Source organism: Mustela nivalis (assembly GCF_964662115.1).
Source record: "Mustela nivalis genome assembly, chromosome: 6".
In the NCBI taxonomy this organism is placed as follows: Eukaryota; Metazoa; Chordata; class Mammalia; order Carnivora; family Mustelidae; genus Mustela; species Mustela nivalis.
Window position 1 is genome coordinate 6,197,238 of NC_139025.1, and position 14,153 is coordinate 6,211,390.

At 51.8% G+C, this 14,153-nt stretch overlaps 1 protein-coding gene across 1 annotated transcript in view; it reads right to left on the bottom strand.

The window, feature by feature from the left end:
* Positions 1-12,413, bottom strand: part of CYP46A1 (cytochrome P450 family 46 subfamily A member 1) — a 32,940-nt gene extending 20,527 nt beyond the window's left edge. The window contains exons 1-3 of the mRNA XM_082736670.1: positions 12,162-12,413; positions 5,559-5,639; positions 4,938-5,019 (exon numbers count right to left, since the gene is read on the bottom strand). Of these exons, the coding sequence (XP_082592796.1) occupies positions 4,938-5,019; positions 5,559-5,639; positions 12,162-12,283 (285 nt within the window). The 5' untranslated portion in view covers positions 12,284-12,413. The remainder of the gene's footprint in view (positions 1-4,937; positions 5,020-5,558; positions 5,640-12,161) is intronic.
* Between the last annotated feature and the right edge of the window lie 1,740 nt (positions 12,414-14,153).

Consider the following 14,153-nt stretch of genomic DNA (forward strand, 5'->3'; position numbering starts at 1 on the left):
ATTCAGTATCATTAGTGCCAACCTAGGCACAGAAGTCAAGGAAGGCTTCTTGGAGGAAGGATCTCAACTTGCCTCACCGCAAGCTCGATGGTAGCAATAATAACATTGGCTGACAGATCTTGAGCCAGTACAGCCAAAGCTCAGGCTTGAATTTGGAATCAGCTGGCTTGAATTTGGACCCAGGCTCAGCATCTTGGTTCTACCACTTGTTAACTCTATGACCACAGGCAAGTTACTCATCTCCTCTGCCTTCAGCTTCCTCATCTCCCCTGATGGGGTAAGAAGAGTGCCTGCCTGGGAAGGTTGCTGTGAAGAGTAAATTCACTCTGCATGAAAAGTCTGAGAGCACTGGGACACAGCAGCTGCTCCATAAATGCCAGGGCCACACCAGCATCCTATAGCTCACTTAGTGCACAGTCATCCTGAAGATGTAGGTGCTATTTTTATGCTCATCTTACATATGATGAAGAAACTGAGATTTAAAATGCCTGAGGTCACACACACGGTGAATGTCGGACCTAGGGTTTGAATCCAGGCAGTTTGCCATGGGAGAGAGGAAAGAGAAGACTGTGATCCAGGCAGAGAAAGCCCAGGCCACATGCTGTCTTCAGGCAGAGGAAGAAGTGGGGAGGGGCAGCAGTGGGGCTGGATCCCAGAGGTCTGCCTATGGCTCACTGAGCTTTATCCCATGGGCACTGGAAGGAAGCAAGGCGATATCTCTACTCTACATTAATCCAGGGACTGCTGGTATCCAGGAGCTGAGCCTAGGGGGGTGTAATATCAATTTTTTCAGGGAAAGAAAACCCCCAAAATGGCTGACTTTGGATCATGAGCCATATCCTGAGAACCCCAGCCCCCCATCCCCGAAACACTGTCACTTATAAACCAACTTCTGTCACTATCCACTCCTACAGTTTCCATCCCTATGACAATAAAGGCTCAACTCCCAGGTCCCTCTAAAACATCCCTAAATAACCCAAGGTCTGTGCTAACCCCCCAACCTAAACTGAGGAATCTCCACACTGAGGTACAGCAGCCTCAACACAGGCTCCAATCATGTGTTCCTATAGTAGGGGGTCCCCATGTCTGCTGTCCCTGGGGCTGGGGATCCTTTGAAGGCCCAGTGAGCTAGGTTCTGGGACATGAGGGGTGAATGCAGCACCCTCAGCACCTTTGCTGCCTTCTCTGAGTGTCCATACTGACAGCACTCTTCTGCACATTAAGGGATAACTGCTGGGAAGTTGACCTCTTGCCATAAGCAGTAAAAGAAAATTTTTTAAAAGGCAAAATGCATGAAATGTCTGTTTTCAGACACTAGACAAAAGGATGTGCAGGACTGTGAATCCCAAGAGAAGAAAAAGGAAAAAAAAAAAAAGATGTGAGCCCTACAACCTAAGATTACTCCAACTTTCTATAATTTCAAGATAAAGGCAATAAAATATAAAACTGAAATATAGCCCAGCAGGCTTTCCAAGTTGGTAAGATAGAAATCAGAATCCAGACAGGCCAGAGGAGGCTAGAATTTATAAGACAGAGCACCCGAGGGAAGGGAACAATGCATAGGAAGAGGTCCTATGCAGAAATCTGCACAGGGATCCCCTACATCTTTGGATGAATGACCCATATGTGCACATAGTGAACACAAGACCGAATTCAAAACAACTTCTAGGAAAAGGAGAAATATGGAGTAACTACAGGCTAAACTATTCTCAGAGCTTACACAGCCCAAGAACTGTTCAACTTCCCAAAGGAATGAAACAAAAGTGAGCACTCAACAATGTACAACTCACAATGTCCAGGGTCCAACATGAAATCACTAGACATGTCAAAGAGCAGAAAAGTCTACCTATAACCAGGCCCAGAAATAACAGAGATGACGGAGTTTTCAGACAGGAACTTCAACACATTTATTATGAATATTGCAAATACTCACAAGGAACGCACATATCCAAGAAGTTCGAAGACTCCTACAGAGCATTAACAGAAAGAAAAGTACACCAAGGAAGATCATAATCAAATTTCTGACACCAGTGATAAGGAAAAAATCTTTAGAGTAGACAGAGATGAAGTAGTATATCAGTAGACTGATATAAGTTAAAGATTACACTATAAATCCCAGGACTACCACTAAGAGAAAAAGAAAGAGGGCCAATAAGCAAATGATGGAGATATGATGAAATACTAAAACATACTTAATCCAAAAGAAGGCAGGAAACGAGGGGAGGAGAACAAAGAACAGATAGGACAGAGAACAGTAACAGTACGGTAGATTTAAACCTCACCATATCAATGATTACATTAAATATGAATAATCTAAGCACTACAATTAAAAGGCAGAGATCGTCAGACTGTAAAACAGCAAAACCCAACTATATGCTATCTATAGGAAACCCACTTTAAATATAAAAACCCAAGGACACCTGGTGTGTGTGTGTGTGTGTGTGTGTGTGTGTGTGTGTGTGTGTATATATATATATATATATGCCCAAATGGGTTAAAAGTAAAAGGATGGTAAAAGATCAACTCTTCAACACTAAGCAGAAGACAGCTGGAGTAGCTACATTAATACTAGACAAAATGTCCTTCAAGAAATGGAATATTACCAAGGATAAAGGGGGACATTTCTAAAGATAAGAGGGTCAATTCATCACAAAGACATACCAATCCCAAATGTGTTCATGCCTAATAACAAAACTTCAAAATATATGAAGCAAAATAGATAGAACCAAAAGCAGAAATAGGAAAACCCATGATTGTGGTCAGAGTTTGACATTCCTCTCAAAGTAATTGCTAGAAAAACTATACAGAAAGTCAGTGAGGACTTAGAAGATTCAGCTAACACTACCAACCAACTTCTCCTGACATTTCTAAAATATTCCATTCAACAATCACAGAATATACATGCTTTTTAAGTGTTCATAAACATTCACTAAGGAAGATCATAAGGGAGGTCATAAAATAAGCTTCAATTTGTTTAGATCAATTGAAATCATGAAGAGTATTTTCTCTGGCCTCATGGAAATAAACTAGAAATTGATAACAAAAGGTATTTGGAAATACCATAATATTTAGAAATTGAATAACATAATCTAAATAATCCATGAATCGAAGAAGAAATCACAAAGGAAGTTAGAAACTGTTTTGCACCAAATGAAAATAAAAGCACAACATATTGAAATTATGTTACATTTGTGCTAAAGTAGTACTTACAAGGAGATATATGGCTGTAAGCACTTATATTAGAAAAGAAACAAGGTCTAGAATCAAATTTCTCATCTTCCACCTTAAAAAATTTGCACAAGAACAAATTAAATCCAAAGTGAGTAGAGGAAGGAAATAATAAAGAGCAGAAATTAATAAAATAGAAAATGGACAAACAATGGAGAAATCCAATAAAACCAAAATCTGGTTCTTTGAAAAGATAAATAAAATTGATAAACCTTCTGCTACCCTGATGAAGAAAATAAGAGAAACCCAAATAACTGTTTGTAGGAATGAAAGAAGGGATATCACCACAAAGCCAGTAGACATGAAAAAGTTAATCAATACATATTATGGACAACTCCATACCAATGATTTTAACAATTAGATGAAATGGACAGATGTCTTGAAAGACATGAATTACTAAACCCAAGAAAAATAGAAAATTGGAATGGCCATAAATCAATTAAAGAAAGCGAGTAATTAAAACAAAACAAGAAGCAATTCCTTCAAAGAATATGCCAGGCCCAGATGGCTTCACTGGTGAGTCTTATTATAAACATTCATGGAAAAAATAGCATTACCCCATACAAATGCCCTCAGACGACAGAGGAGAGGGGACATTTCCCAACTCCCCTTACAAGGTCTATTAAACTGATTCCCAAATCAGACAAAGGCATTTTAAGAAAATAATAAATATAGAAATAAAAAATTCTTGGCAGAAGATGAGTAAATTGTATCATGACCAGGAATGCAAGGTTGGCTTAACACTTGAACACTAACCAATGCATTCATCATATTAACATATATCGCTCAACTTTTCTTGCTGGGCATTACCAATTTCTTTGCATGTGGTTTTTAGTGCTTTAAAAATGCATAAACTGTGTCTATATTTGAAATTAATTTAAAAAAATGATTTTCAGCATCCTCTTAGAGACACCATGGTGGTTCAGTTTTTTCTCCTGATCTGGACCCTCTGTCTCCTGCCAAGAATCACCCTGCTCAGCTGCTAAGTACCCAGCGTGAGAACAGAAGCACTGACGTTTATTGGGCAATTGCTGGGTATCAGGCACGGGCTGGGTGACTCACACGTGTTATTTCAGCTCCAGCATCATCTCTATTTTATAGATGAGGACACGGAGGCCCAGAGTGATGGCAGAACCACCAGACTTGAGCCCAGTTCAGCCAACTCCAAGGTCAATGATCTGCTGGCCATTCTTAGTGCTTAGTACCCACATGGCAAGTGTCCTCCTGTCCATAGTACAGACTGATCCATGCTCCCTGTTTCTTCATCTCTAATGTGGGGGCTAATGAAAGGCTCTCCCCCTGTGAGGATTAAATGGATTCATAATCGTGAAGTACATAAAGAAGTGCATGTTTAGGTATCTGTTGTCCCTTTCTTTGTAAATAAATGTTTATACAAATATTTGTGAAATAAATCAATTGATCGTTAATTCTCATTCTAGTCCGGAGACAGAGGGGTTAAGATCCTACCTTGAAAATGAAGGAACCAAGGCTGAAAGAGATGAGCGAGCTAAATGTGTGTGCTACCTGGGCCACATTCCCAAACGGTGGGTGGTCAGAGAGAAAGACACCACTCATTTCTGGATCCTTGGGAAACCAGCCCAAATGCTGGTGCCTCCAGAACATATCTCCTGCAGTCCCTGGGATCTGAGTTTCATGCCCCCAACCTGGGAACGGAAGGGCCCTCCCCATGGAACCACTCGGCTTCCTACCTTGACCGACTCAGGGCTCGTGACGATGACCGAGGTTTTGTGGAAGACATTGACCCGCACGACAGGGCCATACTTCTTAGCCCTAGAAACCAAAATGACCCAAAAGAGGCTGTCAGCTATGGGAGACGTGAATATCACCATCACCATCACCACCCAGCGGGAAGATCAGGGTGTCCCATCCTAGGACTCCCTGTTGAGTCACACACGCCCCCCCCCAAAACACACACTGGGTCTCCATTTCCACATCCCTGAAATAGGGTTGCTACACTTCTCCTTTGCTGGGAATCAAGCCAGATCACGTCTTTGAAAATGCTTTGGCAAGTGTAAAACACCACCACATACACTGACTATTACCGAGTCATACCCCCCACCCAGCTTACAGATGAAGAAACTGAGGCTCAGAATGTCTGATGGCTGGTCTCAGGTCGCACGACTGGCGGAAGGCAGAGCTTGCCTTCTGAACCAGCCTCCTCTGCCTCTCCACTCAGGGGAGGAACTTTGGGGGTAGCAGTAACCTGGCGGGGGAGGGGGGACTGTATGCACTGGCCTGAGGGACAGGGGGTGGTGCCCCATGAGGGACCTGGGTTGGAGTAAGGGCAACAAATGACAACTGGGACCCACCAATCCAAAAACACATCTTGGAGCACGCGGCCACAAACCTCATCCTTCCTCCAAAAGTAGGGGAGATGTCCTAGGAGGAAACTAGAAGAAACGGGAAATATTAAGATCACCAGAAGTCACCGTTAAAGAGTGCCCCCCTTCCTACAGGACCCCGTGAGGTCGGCGTTATTAGGCCCACTTCGCAGATGGAAGGACTGAGGCACGAGGAGGTATGGTGCTGGCTCAAGGGCACCGGGCAGTAAGAATGAAGGCAGAACACAAAGTCAGGTCTGGCCAGCTCCAGACGTCTCCATAGAGAAGACAGAGAAGGAAGAGACCATCTCCCTGGTGCAGGGGCGGGGGGCTGGCACGTGGAAAGTGGACAGTATTATTGTGCGCATTTACCTTGAGATATCCACTGAACATTGAGTGCAGGCTGGACACCATCCTCTGCCTCATTCCAGCTGACCTTCCCTACTGCCGGGAGGTAGATCTGTTGTTAACCTGTCTTACAGGTGCGGCAGCACAGGCACAGAGGTGATCATCTGCTCACCGTGCACGGTGGGGACCAGGTCACCCCAAAGTCCTTCTCACCAGGGGATTGTTTGGTGATGCTAAGTCTGCAGTGTGTGCATAAGTCTGGTGTGATCACCAGCATGTGATCAAGTCTGTTTGGCGTCAGCTTGTGGCAACTTTTAAGGTGCTTCCTATCCCCTGCATGACTTACTCCAGTCAAGCTCACTGACTGCACACCATCTAGAATGGACAACAAAACTGCAGATGGGGTTTCTGGGTCAGAGAACTCACCTCCTGGCGGGAGATGGAGAGCACATAAACAAATAGGTAAGTAAATATGCAGTCGGAGAGTGATGGGAGAAAAAGCTCAGGGGTGGATAATCAGAGGCAGGGTCAGGAAATGGCCCTGTAAGAAGGTAACATGTGAGCTGCCATAAGTGAGGGACTTGGCTGCCCAGGTATCTGGGAGAAGAGCATTCCTGGCCAAGGAAATAGCAGGTGCAAATGTCCTGAGGTAGGAGTGTACTTGGTACGTTCAAGGAACGGGGGGCAGGTGTTGAAGCTGGAGTACGGTGTTTAAGGGAGATGTGGTACAGAATAGGTTTCCCAAGGTAGGGGGCAGATCACCCATAGCCTTGTGGACTGCTGTCGAACTTTTGCTTTGACCTTGAAATTGGGGCCACTGGAGGGTTTTGAGCAGAGCAGAGACAGGGTCTGATGGGTTTTCAATGGCTCACACTCACAGCTGCTGTGCTGGGAGTAAATGGGATGGATGGAGGGCAGGAAGGGAGGCAGAGGTACCAGCGAGGGGCTGTGAAAGGGGACATGGCTCAGACCCGTGAAGTCGAGAAGCCCCATTTCTAGTGTACATTGTAGGAAGAGCAGAGCGGACTTGCTGTGGGGGTGGGTGTGAGAGTGGTCTCAGGGCTGACCCAAGTCTCCTGGGCTGAGTGTCGGAAGGATGAATGGGGCTGCCATTTACTAAGGTGAGGAGGACTGAAAAGGAGCTGGTGGGGGGTGGCAGACCCCACCATGCCCACCTCTGCCCTTGGGTATTTGAGGACCAGTATGGAGACTCTGCCAGGGGGTGCCCAGCTCTGCTTGCCGGAAGGGCGGGCCAGAAGTTTCTGCTCCACACCCCCAGGGCAGCCTCCACCAATGACCCTGTGCCCTCCATCTGGGTGCTCTCCCAGAGCTCCCCGGGGAGGGGGTGCCCCTCAGTTGCTCCCAGAGGTAGCTTGCTTTTTTGGCTTTCTGACCTCCTCCCTCTATCTAATTGCCAGCTCCCCTCAGGATCACCCCCCCAAAACCACTTACAATTCCATTTTTGTCTCAGGATCGGCTCCTGGGGACCAAACTGAGACAAGTGGTTTAAATTAGGCATTGGGCTCTGAACGTGTCACGTCTGCAGAGGAAAGCTACTAAGGGAAGCAGCAGGTGAGTACGCACTTGAAGCCAGGCTACAGATGGGAATGTGACAGTCTGCAGCAGAGAGGCAGCACTTAGAGCCCGGGCAATGGAATCAGACCCCACCGGGGTTAGTGTAGACGGGGAAGAGACCCAACGACTGAGCCAGGCCATCAGGCAGCAAAGGGACCACCAACCAGGGAGACTGCGTGGGAGCTGCTAGGGAGGCTGGAGGCGAGCTGTGGGGAGTGGAGAGAGAGTGCAGAGAGAGCAGGACAGGGAAGGGACGGGCGCTCCCCCAGGCTGCCCTGGGGCCAGGCAAAACCAGGACTGAAGTGTTTTTGTGCATGGAGCTACAGGGGTCACTGGTCACTGCGACCTTGGCCAGAGCAGGGTGGGCAGAGAGGCCGGGTGGCGGGCCCAAGAGAGGAAGAGGAGGAGGAATGGGAGCCCAAAGGTAGGTGGGCTTCTCAGGGGGTTGCTGAGGGGGTGCAGAACCAGGGGGCGGCAGTTGGAGGGAACCGGAAGGGAAGAGACGGTGGTGGGTTTTTTCCTTTTTTTTGTCCTTTCATTCTTTCTTTCTTTCTTTCTTTCTTTTTTTTTTTTTTTTAAAACAACGTGTTATATAAAAATGGGAATGATGCAGGAGACAAGGAAAACCGATGGCAGCGGGGGTGCTGCTGGGTGTTGCTGAACTTAGGGGCCGGTTCTCCTTGGCCGCAAGCCCTGAGGTCCGGGTGGGAAGGGCGCGTGGGCCCAGGGCAGGGAAGGGGCAGCAGCAGCCCGCGGCCCTGGAAGGAAGTTCTTCCAGGCTGTTCCATTTACTCGGGAGGTAGGAGGCAAGAATAAAGGCTGAGAGCGGGGATGGAGGGGGAGGTGGCAGGGACCGAAAAGAAGCAAGAGCACTTGGAGAGTGGGAGGGCGGATGCGTGAGGAAAGAAGTGCCGCGTGGCCGCGGGCGGCGGAAGTGCGCCCCGGGTGAGCACCGTGAACTCACTCTGCTCCACCGCCGGAGAGACGGACCCTGGACATCGCACAGGACTGGCTGCGTTTCCAGAATAATCTAGGGTCCGTGGTCACTCGCCTTAGCTGCACGTGTCGGGAGAACGTTCTGTTTGGAATCGCCGGAGCGAGAACAGAGTCTCGACCCTCCTCACCCTCCCAGGCCTGTCTGAGCGCCTCCACTGGAAACCCTGGGGCCCGCTGCCATTTGGGGACGAAGGGCAGTGACCCCTCAAGAAGGCCCAGGGGACAGAGTGGCGTGAGGTCCCCCCCCCCCCCGCCCCGCAAGAAAGGAACTAAAATCCGTTCCTTCCAGGTCCTGCAGGGGGCGCTGGGGAGGCAAAGGCCGCGCGGGAAGCCCGGGGCAAGGATGCTGTAGCGCCGGGCCTGGCCTGGGGATGGACGGGATACGGCGGAGCCGCCCAGGGAGAGGGGGAGGAGGGGGAAAATCCCCCTCCCAGCCCGGTCTGTTGCACTGGGGTTGGCACTGGGGCAATCCAAGGTTTCCTGAGGGCAGAGGACAGTCTTGGCTGGTGGAGAAGCGGAGGTCGTCTGGAGAGCCCACTGGGAGGCGAGCCCCAGGGAGGAAGGGAGCCCCCACAATGGCTGAGTGAGGGTGAGGGGCCATGCCTGTGCCTCCTGCCAGAATGGGGTGGTGAGCGCTCAGCTGGGCACCCGAAGGTCCTTTGGACGTGCCACCCAACGGAGCCAGCAAGGGGTCACCACCATCACAGGAGCCAACTGGCAATTTGTTGAACAGACCCCACCTCGGGCAACCTGGCAAGTAGGAATGGGAAGAGGGGGATGATGCCCCCCAGAAGCCACCCTTGAAAAACCGATGCCAAAATAAGTAAAAACTGGAAGAGAGAGACTTTTTTGTTGTCAAGTTTACATCCATCCCACGCTACCGGGAGAGTGGGGGCTGATGAGGAAGTTGAGAGCAGTGAGAGAAAAATGAAGAAACAAGTATTTGTGTGGGATCCGAACGTGGGGTCTGAGTTTTCAGCTGTTACACGGAGGGTTGCAGTAGGATGTTGTCTGTGGGGAACTCCAGGAGGGCATCCTGGAAGAGAGGGCATCCCGGTGACTCCCGCTGAATAAGGAGGAGGATGGGCGGGGCGGGGGAGCACAGCAGCTGCCCCTTGTAAGGCTGAGGGATGCTTGCCTGAAAGTTGGCAAAGCCTGGAAGCACCAAGCGGCAAATGTTAGTACTAGACACTCAATATGTACACTTCTTTGCCAGTCATGGTGTTGCCAATCATGGTTTGAGGATCCAGCCTTTGAATAGCAAAGCAGCTGATCTGTGCTAGAAGAGGTTCCAGAATTTTCATTTAATGCAGTTTTATATGTGACCACCAAACAACTGTTAATCCCCAATCTTTTTGCATATGCCTCATTCAGTTCAACTCCTTAGACTAAAGCGCCCAACTCTAATTATATTTAATTATATAATTAAGGATTATATAATTAACCTCCTCCCACTCCTCCACCCACCCACACGCACCTGTAGGTCACACGTAGATTCTGCAGTGTAGGATTTGGGGGAGAATTCAGGCATAAAAGGGAAGAAATACAGACACATACTACTACACGGACAAACCTGGAAAACACGGTACTCAGTGAAAGAAGCCAGCCACAAAAGGCCACATCTTGTATGACTGCATTTATATGTAATGTGCAAAACAGACAAATCTAGAGACAAAACAGATTAGTGGTTGCTTAGGGCCGGGGGATGAGGGGTCAGGGGAGATGAGGAGCAACAACTAGTGGGATTCTGTTTGGGGTGATGGAAATGTTCTGGAACCAGCAGTTAAGATTGAACAACTCTGTCACTATACTAAAAAGCACTGGTTGTACACTTTAGAAGGGTAAATCTTATGGCACAGTTTTATATTTAAAATGCAACTTTAAAAAAAAAAAGAGATGGGCGAGGGGCCAAAAGGGGCTTGATTTAAGTTCTGCCTTCTCAAGACAAAGAGACTAGACCAGGTCTGCGGTGCTGGAAGTACATGGGTTTACGAGAAGACCAAGTCATGATGAGACCCAGCAGAATGAGCACAATGTTCATTCAACCCCAAGCTGTTCTTGGCTGATTTGAAAAGTTGGAAGGGTGACAGTGTACCTAACAGAGCTGGTAGGCAATTTCTACCACCCACTTTGAATCACTGTTTATTGAGTGTCTACTATGCATGTACCAGCTGTGGCTGTGCCAGATGTCAGGAACATGGTAGTGAACAAGACAGACACAGGCCTATGGGAAAGACAGACACTTAACAAGAGGTTGCACAGATAATTACCCAACTCTTACAATGACATAGAGTTTACAAAGCGAACATGATATTTTCAGGCATGGAAGCAGGTGGGACCTCCCTGAGTTGTTAGCATTGAAGCCAAGCCTGGAAGGTGAGGGGAAGAACCATCTGAGTGGCGTGGAAGACAGAGCTGCTAAGCACGGGAAAAGGAAGACCCCAAGTGGGCGAGGGCACCTGGGAAGACAGAGAGCCAGCAGGGAGAACAATCACCTCCCTGTGTCACCAGCCACTGAGATCTTTCCCAAACCCACCAAATAGAGATTCAGGCTTCCAATGCCAGTTCATCTGGCTTGGGCTGGAAGTGGCCACCTTCCAGAATGTTCATGTCCTGGGGTTTTAAAAAGTGTGTCTAATACCATTGTTTATTCATTCATTCAACAAATATTTATTGAGCATCTGCAATGTGCCAGGTGCTGGGGATACAGGAGCGAACACACAGCGTCCCTGCCCTCCTGGGGCTCACATTCTAAAGGGGGGGAGACAGACACAGTCAACAGGTGAACAGACAGTCAACAAGTGAACAGAAGGTAACTTCAGGGGTGATGGCCCCTTAAGGAGTTTGCGGCTAGGTGGGCTTTTACACAGGGTGGATGGGGAACAGCAAGACCCTGGAACTGCAGGAGGGGGGGTTGCAGAAAGACAGGGGCAGCAGTGAGCAAGCCGGGGGGTGGGGGGGATGAAAACAGGACAGAGTGGGTTCTGAGAGCTCAGCAGGGGCCTTGCTGGCCATAGGGTGGACTTAATCTGGAATTAGATTTCCTTCTAAAGTGATGGAAAGCTTTTGGAGCAGAGAAATGACACGTTTGATTTAGCTTCAGAAAGGTAAGCTTCTGTTTGGGGGGGGGGGGGTAGGTAAATTGGGTGGGGGTGGGGGACAAGGATGGAATGGAAGTACTAAGGAGAAGACAAAAAGGATATACCAGGACAGAAATACGAAGGGGAATGTGACCAGAGTAGAGTGTGTTGCAATCCAGGTTGAGTGACCCCGTTCCGAGTCTTAAAGTTAAGAGTGCCTACTTCAGAGGCAAGGCTGACCCGGGCTTAAATCTAGGCTTACCAACTGTGTGACCTTGGGCAGGTGACTTTGCCTCCGCGCGCCTCAGTCTCCGCGTCTGAACGATGGGGTAACAATAGCGCCTACCTAACAGGGTTGTCGCTGCCATCACGTTTGTGGGGCCCAGCAGAGCGCGGTGGGCGCCGAGCAGCTGCCGCGGCTGTGAGTAATTTGTTACTAAGAATAGTTAGCGCCCCTCTCCCGGCCGCCGTCTCCAAGCGGCCACGCGCAACGGCGAGGCTGGACCCCCGGCCCCGACGCCGGCTTGGACGCGGTCCCCCGGCCCCCCATTCGAGCGCCCCATCCAGGCCCCCGCCCCCACCCCCCGCTCACCTGGGCCGCGGCGGCCCGGGGATGTGCTCGTAGCGGCTGCGAGCGCGGTGCACGAAGGTGCAGCAGAGGCCGAAGGCGACCAGGACGGCGCTGCCGAGCAGCAGCAGCAGCCCGGGGCTCATGGCTCCCGGGCAGGCCAGGCCAGGGTCGGGGCCGGGCACCGAGGGGGCGGGAGGCCGCGAGCCGACTCAGCTGTCAGCGCCGCGCGCCGCCTCGGCCCGAGGCCCGGCGCGACCCAGCACCGCCTACTCCCGCTCGGCTCCGCCCCCGCCGGTTCGACCCCTCCCAGGGCGCTCCGTCCCCGCCAACCACGTCTCCGTCTCCAGCCCCCGCTCTCGGGGCCCGCCCCCGTCCCTCCCCAAGCCCCGCCCCAACCTCAACACAGCTCCAGCTCAGGCCCCGCCCAGAGCATGGGATTTCCGCCAGTCACAACGCCGTTTCTGGCTCAGACCCCCATGCTCCGCCCCCTCCCCGCCTCCCCATGCCCCGCCCCCAGCCTCTCAAAAAGCTCCATCCCCACAGCAGCTCCGCCCAGAACGCGTTGTCCTGGGCAACCCCGATTCCTCCGCGCTTCCTGCCCCGGCGGCCGCGCTAAGTCCCGCCGGCTGGTTCCGCTCTCCGGGGCGCCCTCAAATAACGGCGTTTTCCGCGCGCGGTCCTAGGCCCCCTCCCTTCTCCCTAAAACCTTCCTGGGAACCCATCCCAGCCTCCACACGCGCGTCTTACGCCGACCGCTCCCACGCCTCCGTCTGGAGCCCCCAGCCCCAAAGTGGTTCCCCCCGCCCGGCCGGCCCCCGCCGAGCGCCCGTGGTCTCCCTGCAGGGCCCACGGGCCAGGTGGCGAGGACCCCGGGGGCAGAGGGGGGCCGTGTCGGCGAGCGAAGAGCGCCCGGCTGGACCAGAGTCGGTCGGCCCTCCTCGCGCCGCGGCACCTCCGCAGCCTTCCAGACCCCGGAGAGTCGGGTCGGAGGCAGTGACCCGGGTCCCCGGGAGCCGGAGTAGGAGCGCGCGCAAATCTGGGTGCGCGAGGTCGCTCGCGACGGAAGGCGACAGATGTGCCCGCGGTGGCCAGAGGGCGTTTGTTAGGTAATAACCGAGACTTCCGTGCCGTTTATGTAACCCTCTTCTCGCCCGCTCGGGTGTGACGGCGGATGCCCAGCGCCGCACTTTCGGTTCTCGTTCCCGCACTGGGAGCGGGGGGCGGGGGCACCCCGAGCGCGAGCCGTGGATGGAAGGGCCGGCTGTGCGCGCTCCTAGTCCCGATAAAGCTCCAGCGGGCTGGGGGCGGGGGGCGGGGGGTGGTGCCCAAAGATGCTGCCGGGTCCTGAGAAGGGGACATGCCGCTGCCCCGCTCGTGGGCCAGTCGCGGAGAGGCTTGGGGGCTGGGAAACCGAGGTCTGTACCTCTTCCCAGGCGCAGCAGGGGACAGTCCGCAGCGGGGACATGACTGGGGGGGGGGGGGGGGGATGCAGGGTGACGGAGAGGGCCACGCTTTAAGAACTGGACCCAGAAGAGACAGGAATTCTGTCCGCGACCACCGCAGCCTGGGCGTCCACCCGGGCGCGGGGAGCCGGGCGCATCTGCCGCTGGGGCGGGGAGACGCTAGCTTGCCGGGGCGCCCCCATGTGGCGGTGAGAAGCAGCCGCTGGCTGGTCCTGCTTTTGGTGGGGGGGGGGGGGGGGCAGGTTAGACAGACCCTCCTGGGCTGTGAAAGCTCCAGAGCCTGGGGGCAATTTGAAGGGAGGACCCCGACCGTTGTTTTCTGAAGACAGGGCCAGATCTTAAACTGCTCTGGGCACCGTCTGGGGTCTCCCATGAGGCAGGCATGGGGCAGCCTCAGGGTACATTTGTGAGCCTAAGCCCGTCCCACTAGCGCTAAGGACAGGAGTGGGCGTTAAACCTCTCCTGCGTCACTCAACCCCCGTAACCTCTGGCTCAATGTGACCGGGGCTCACCTGGCATCTCTCTCAACAGAGCACCCCTGCCCCTGACC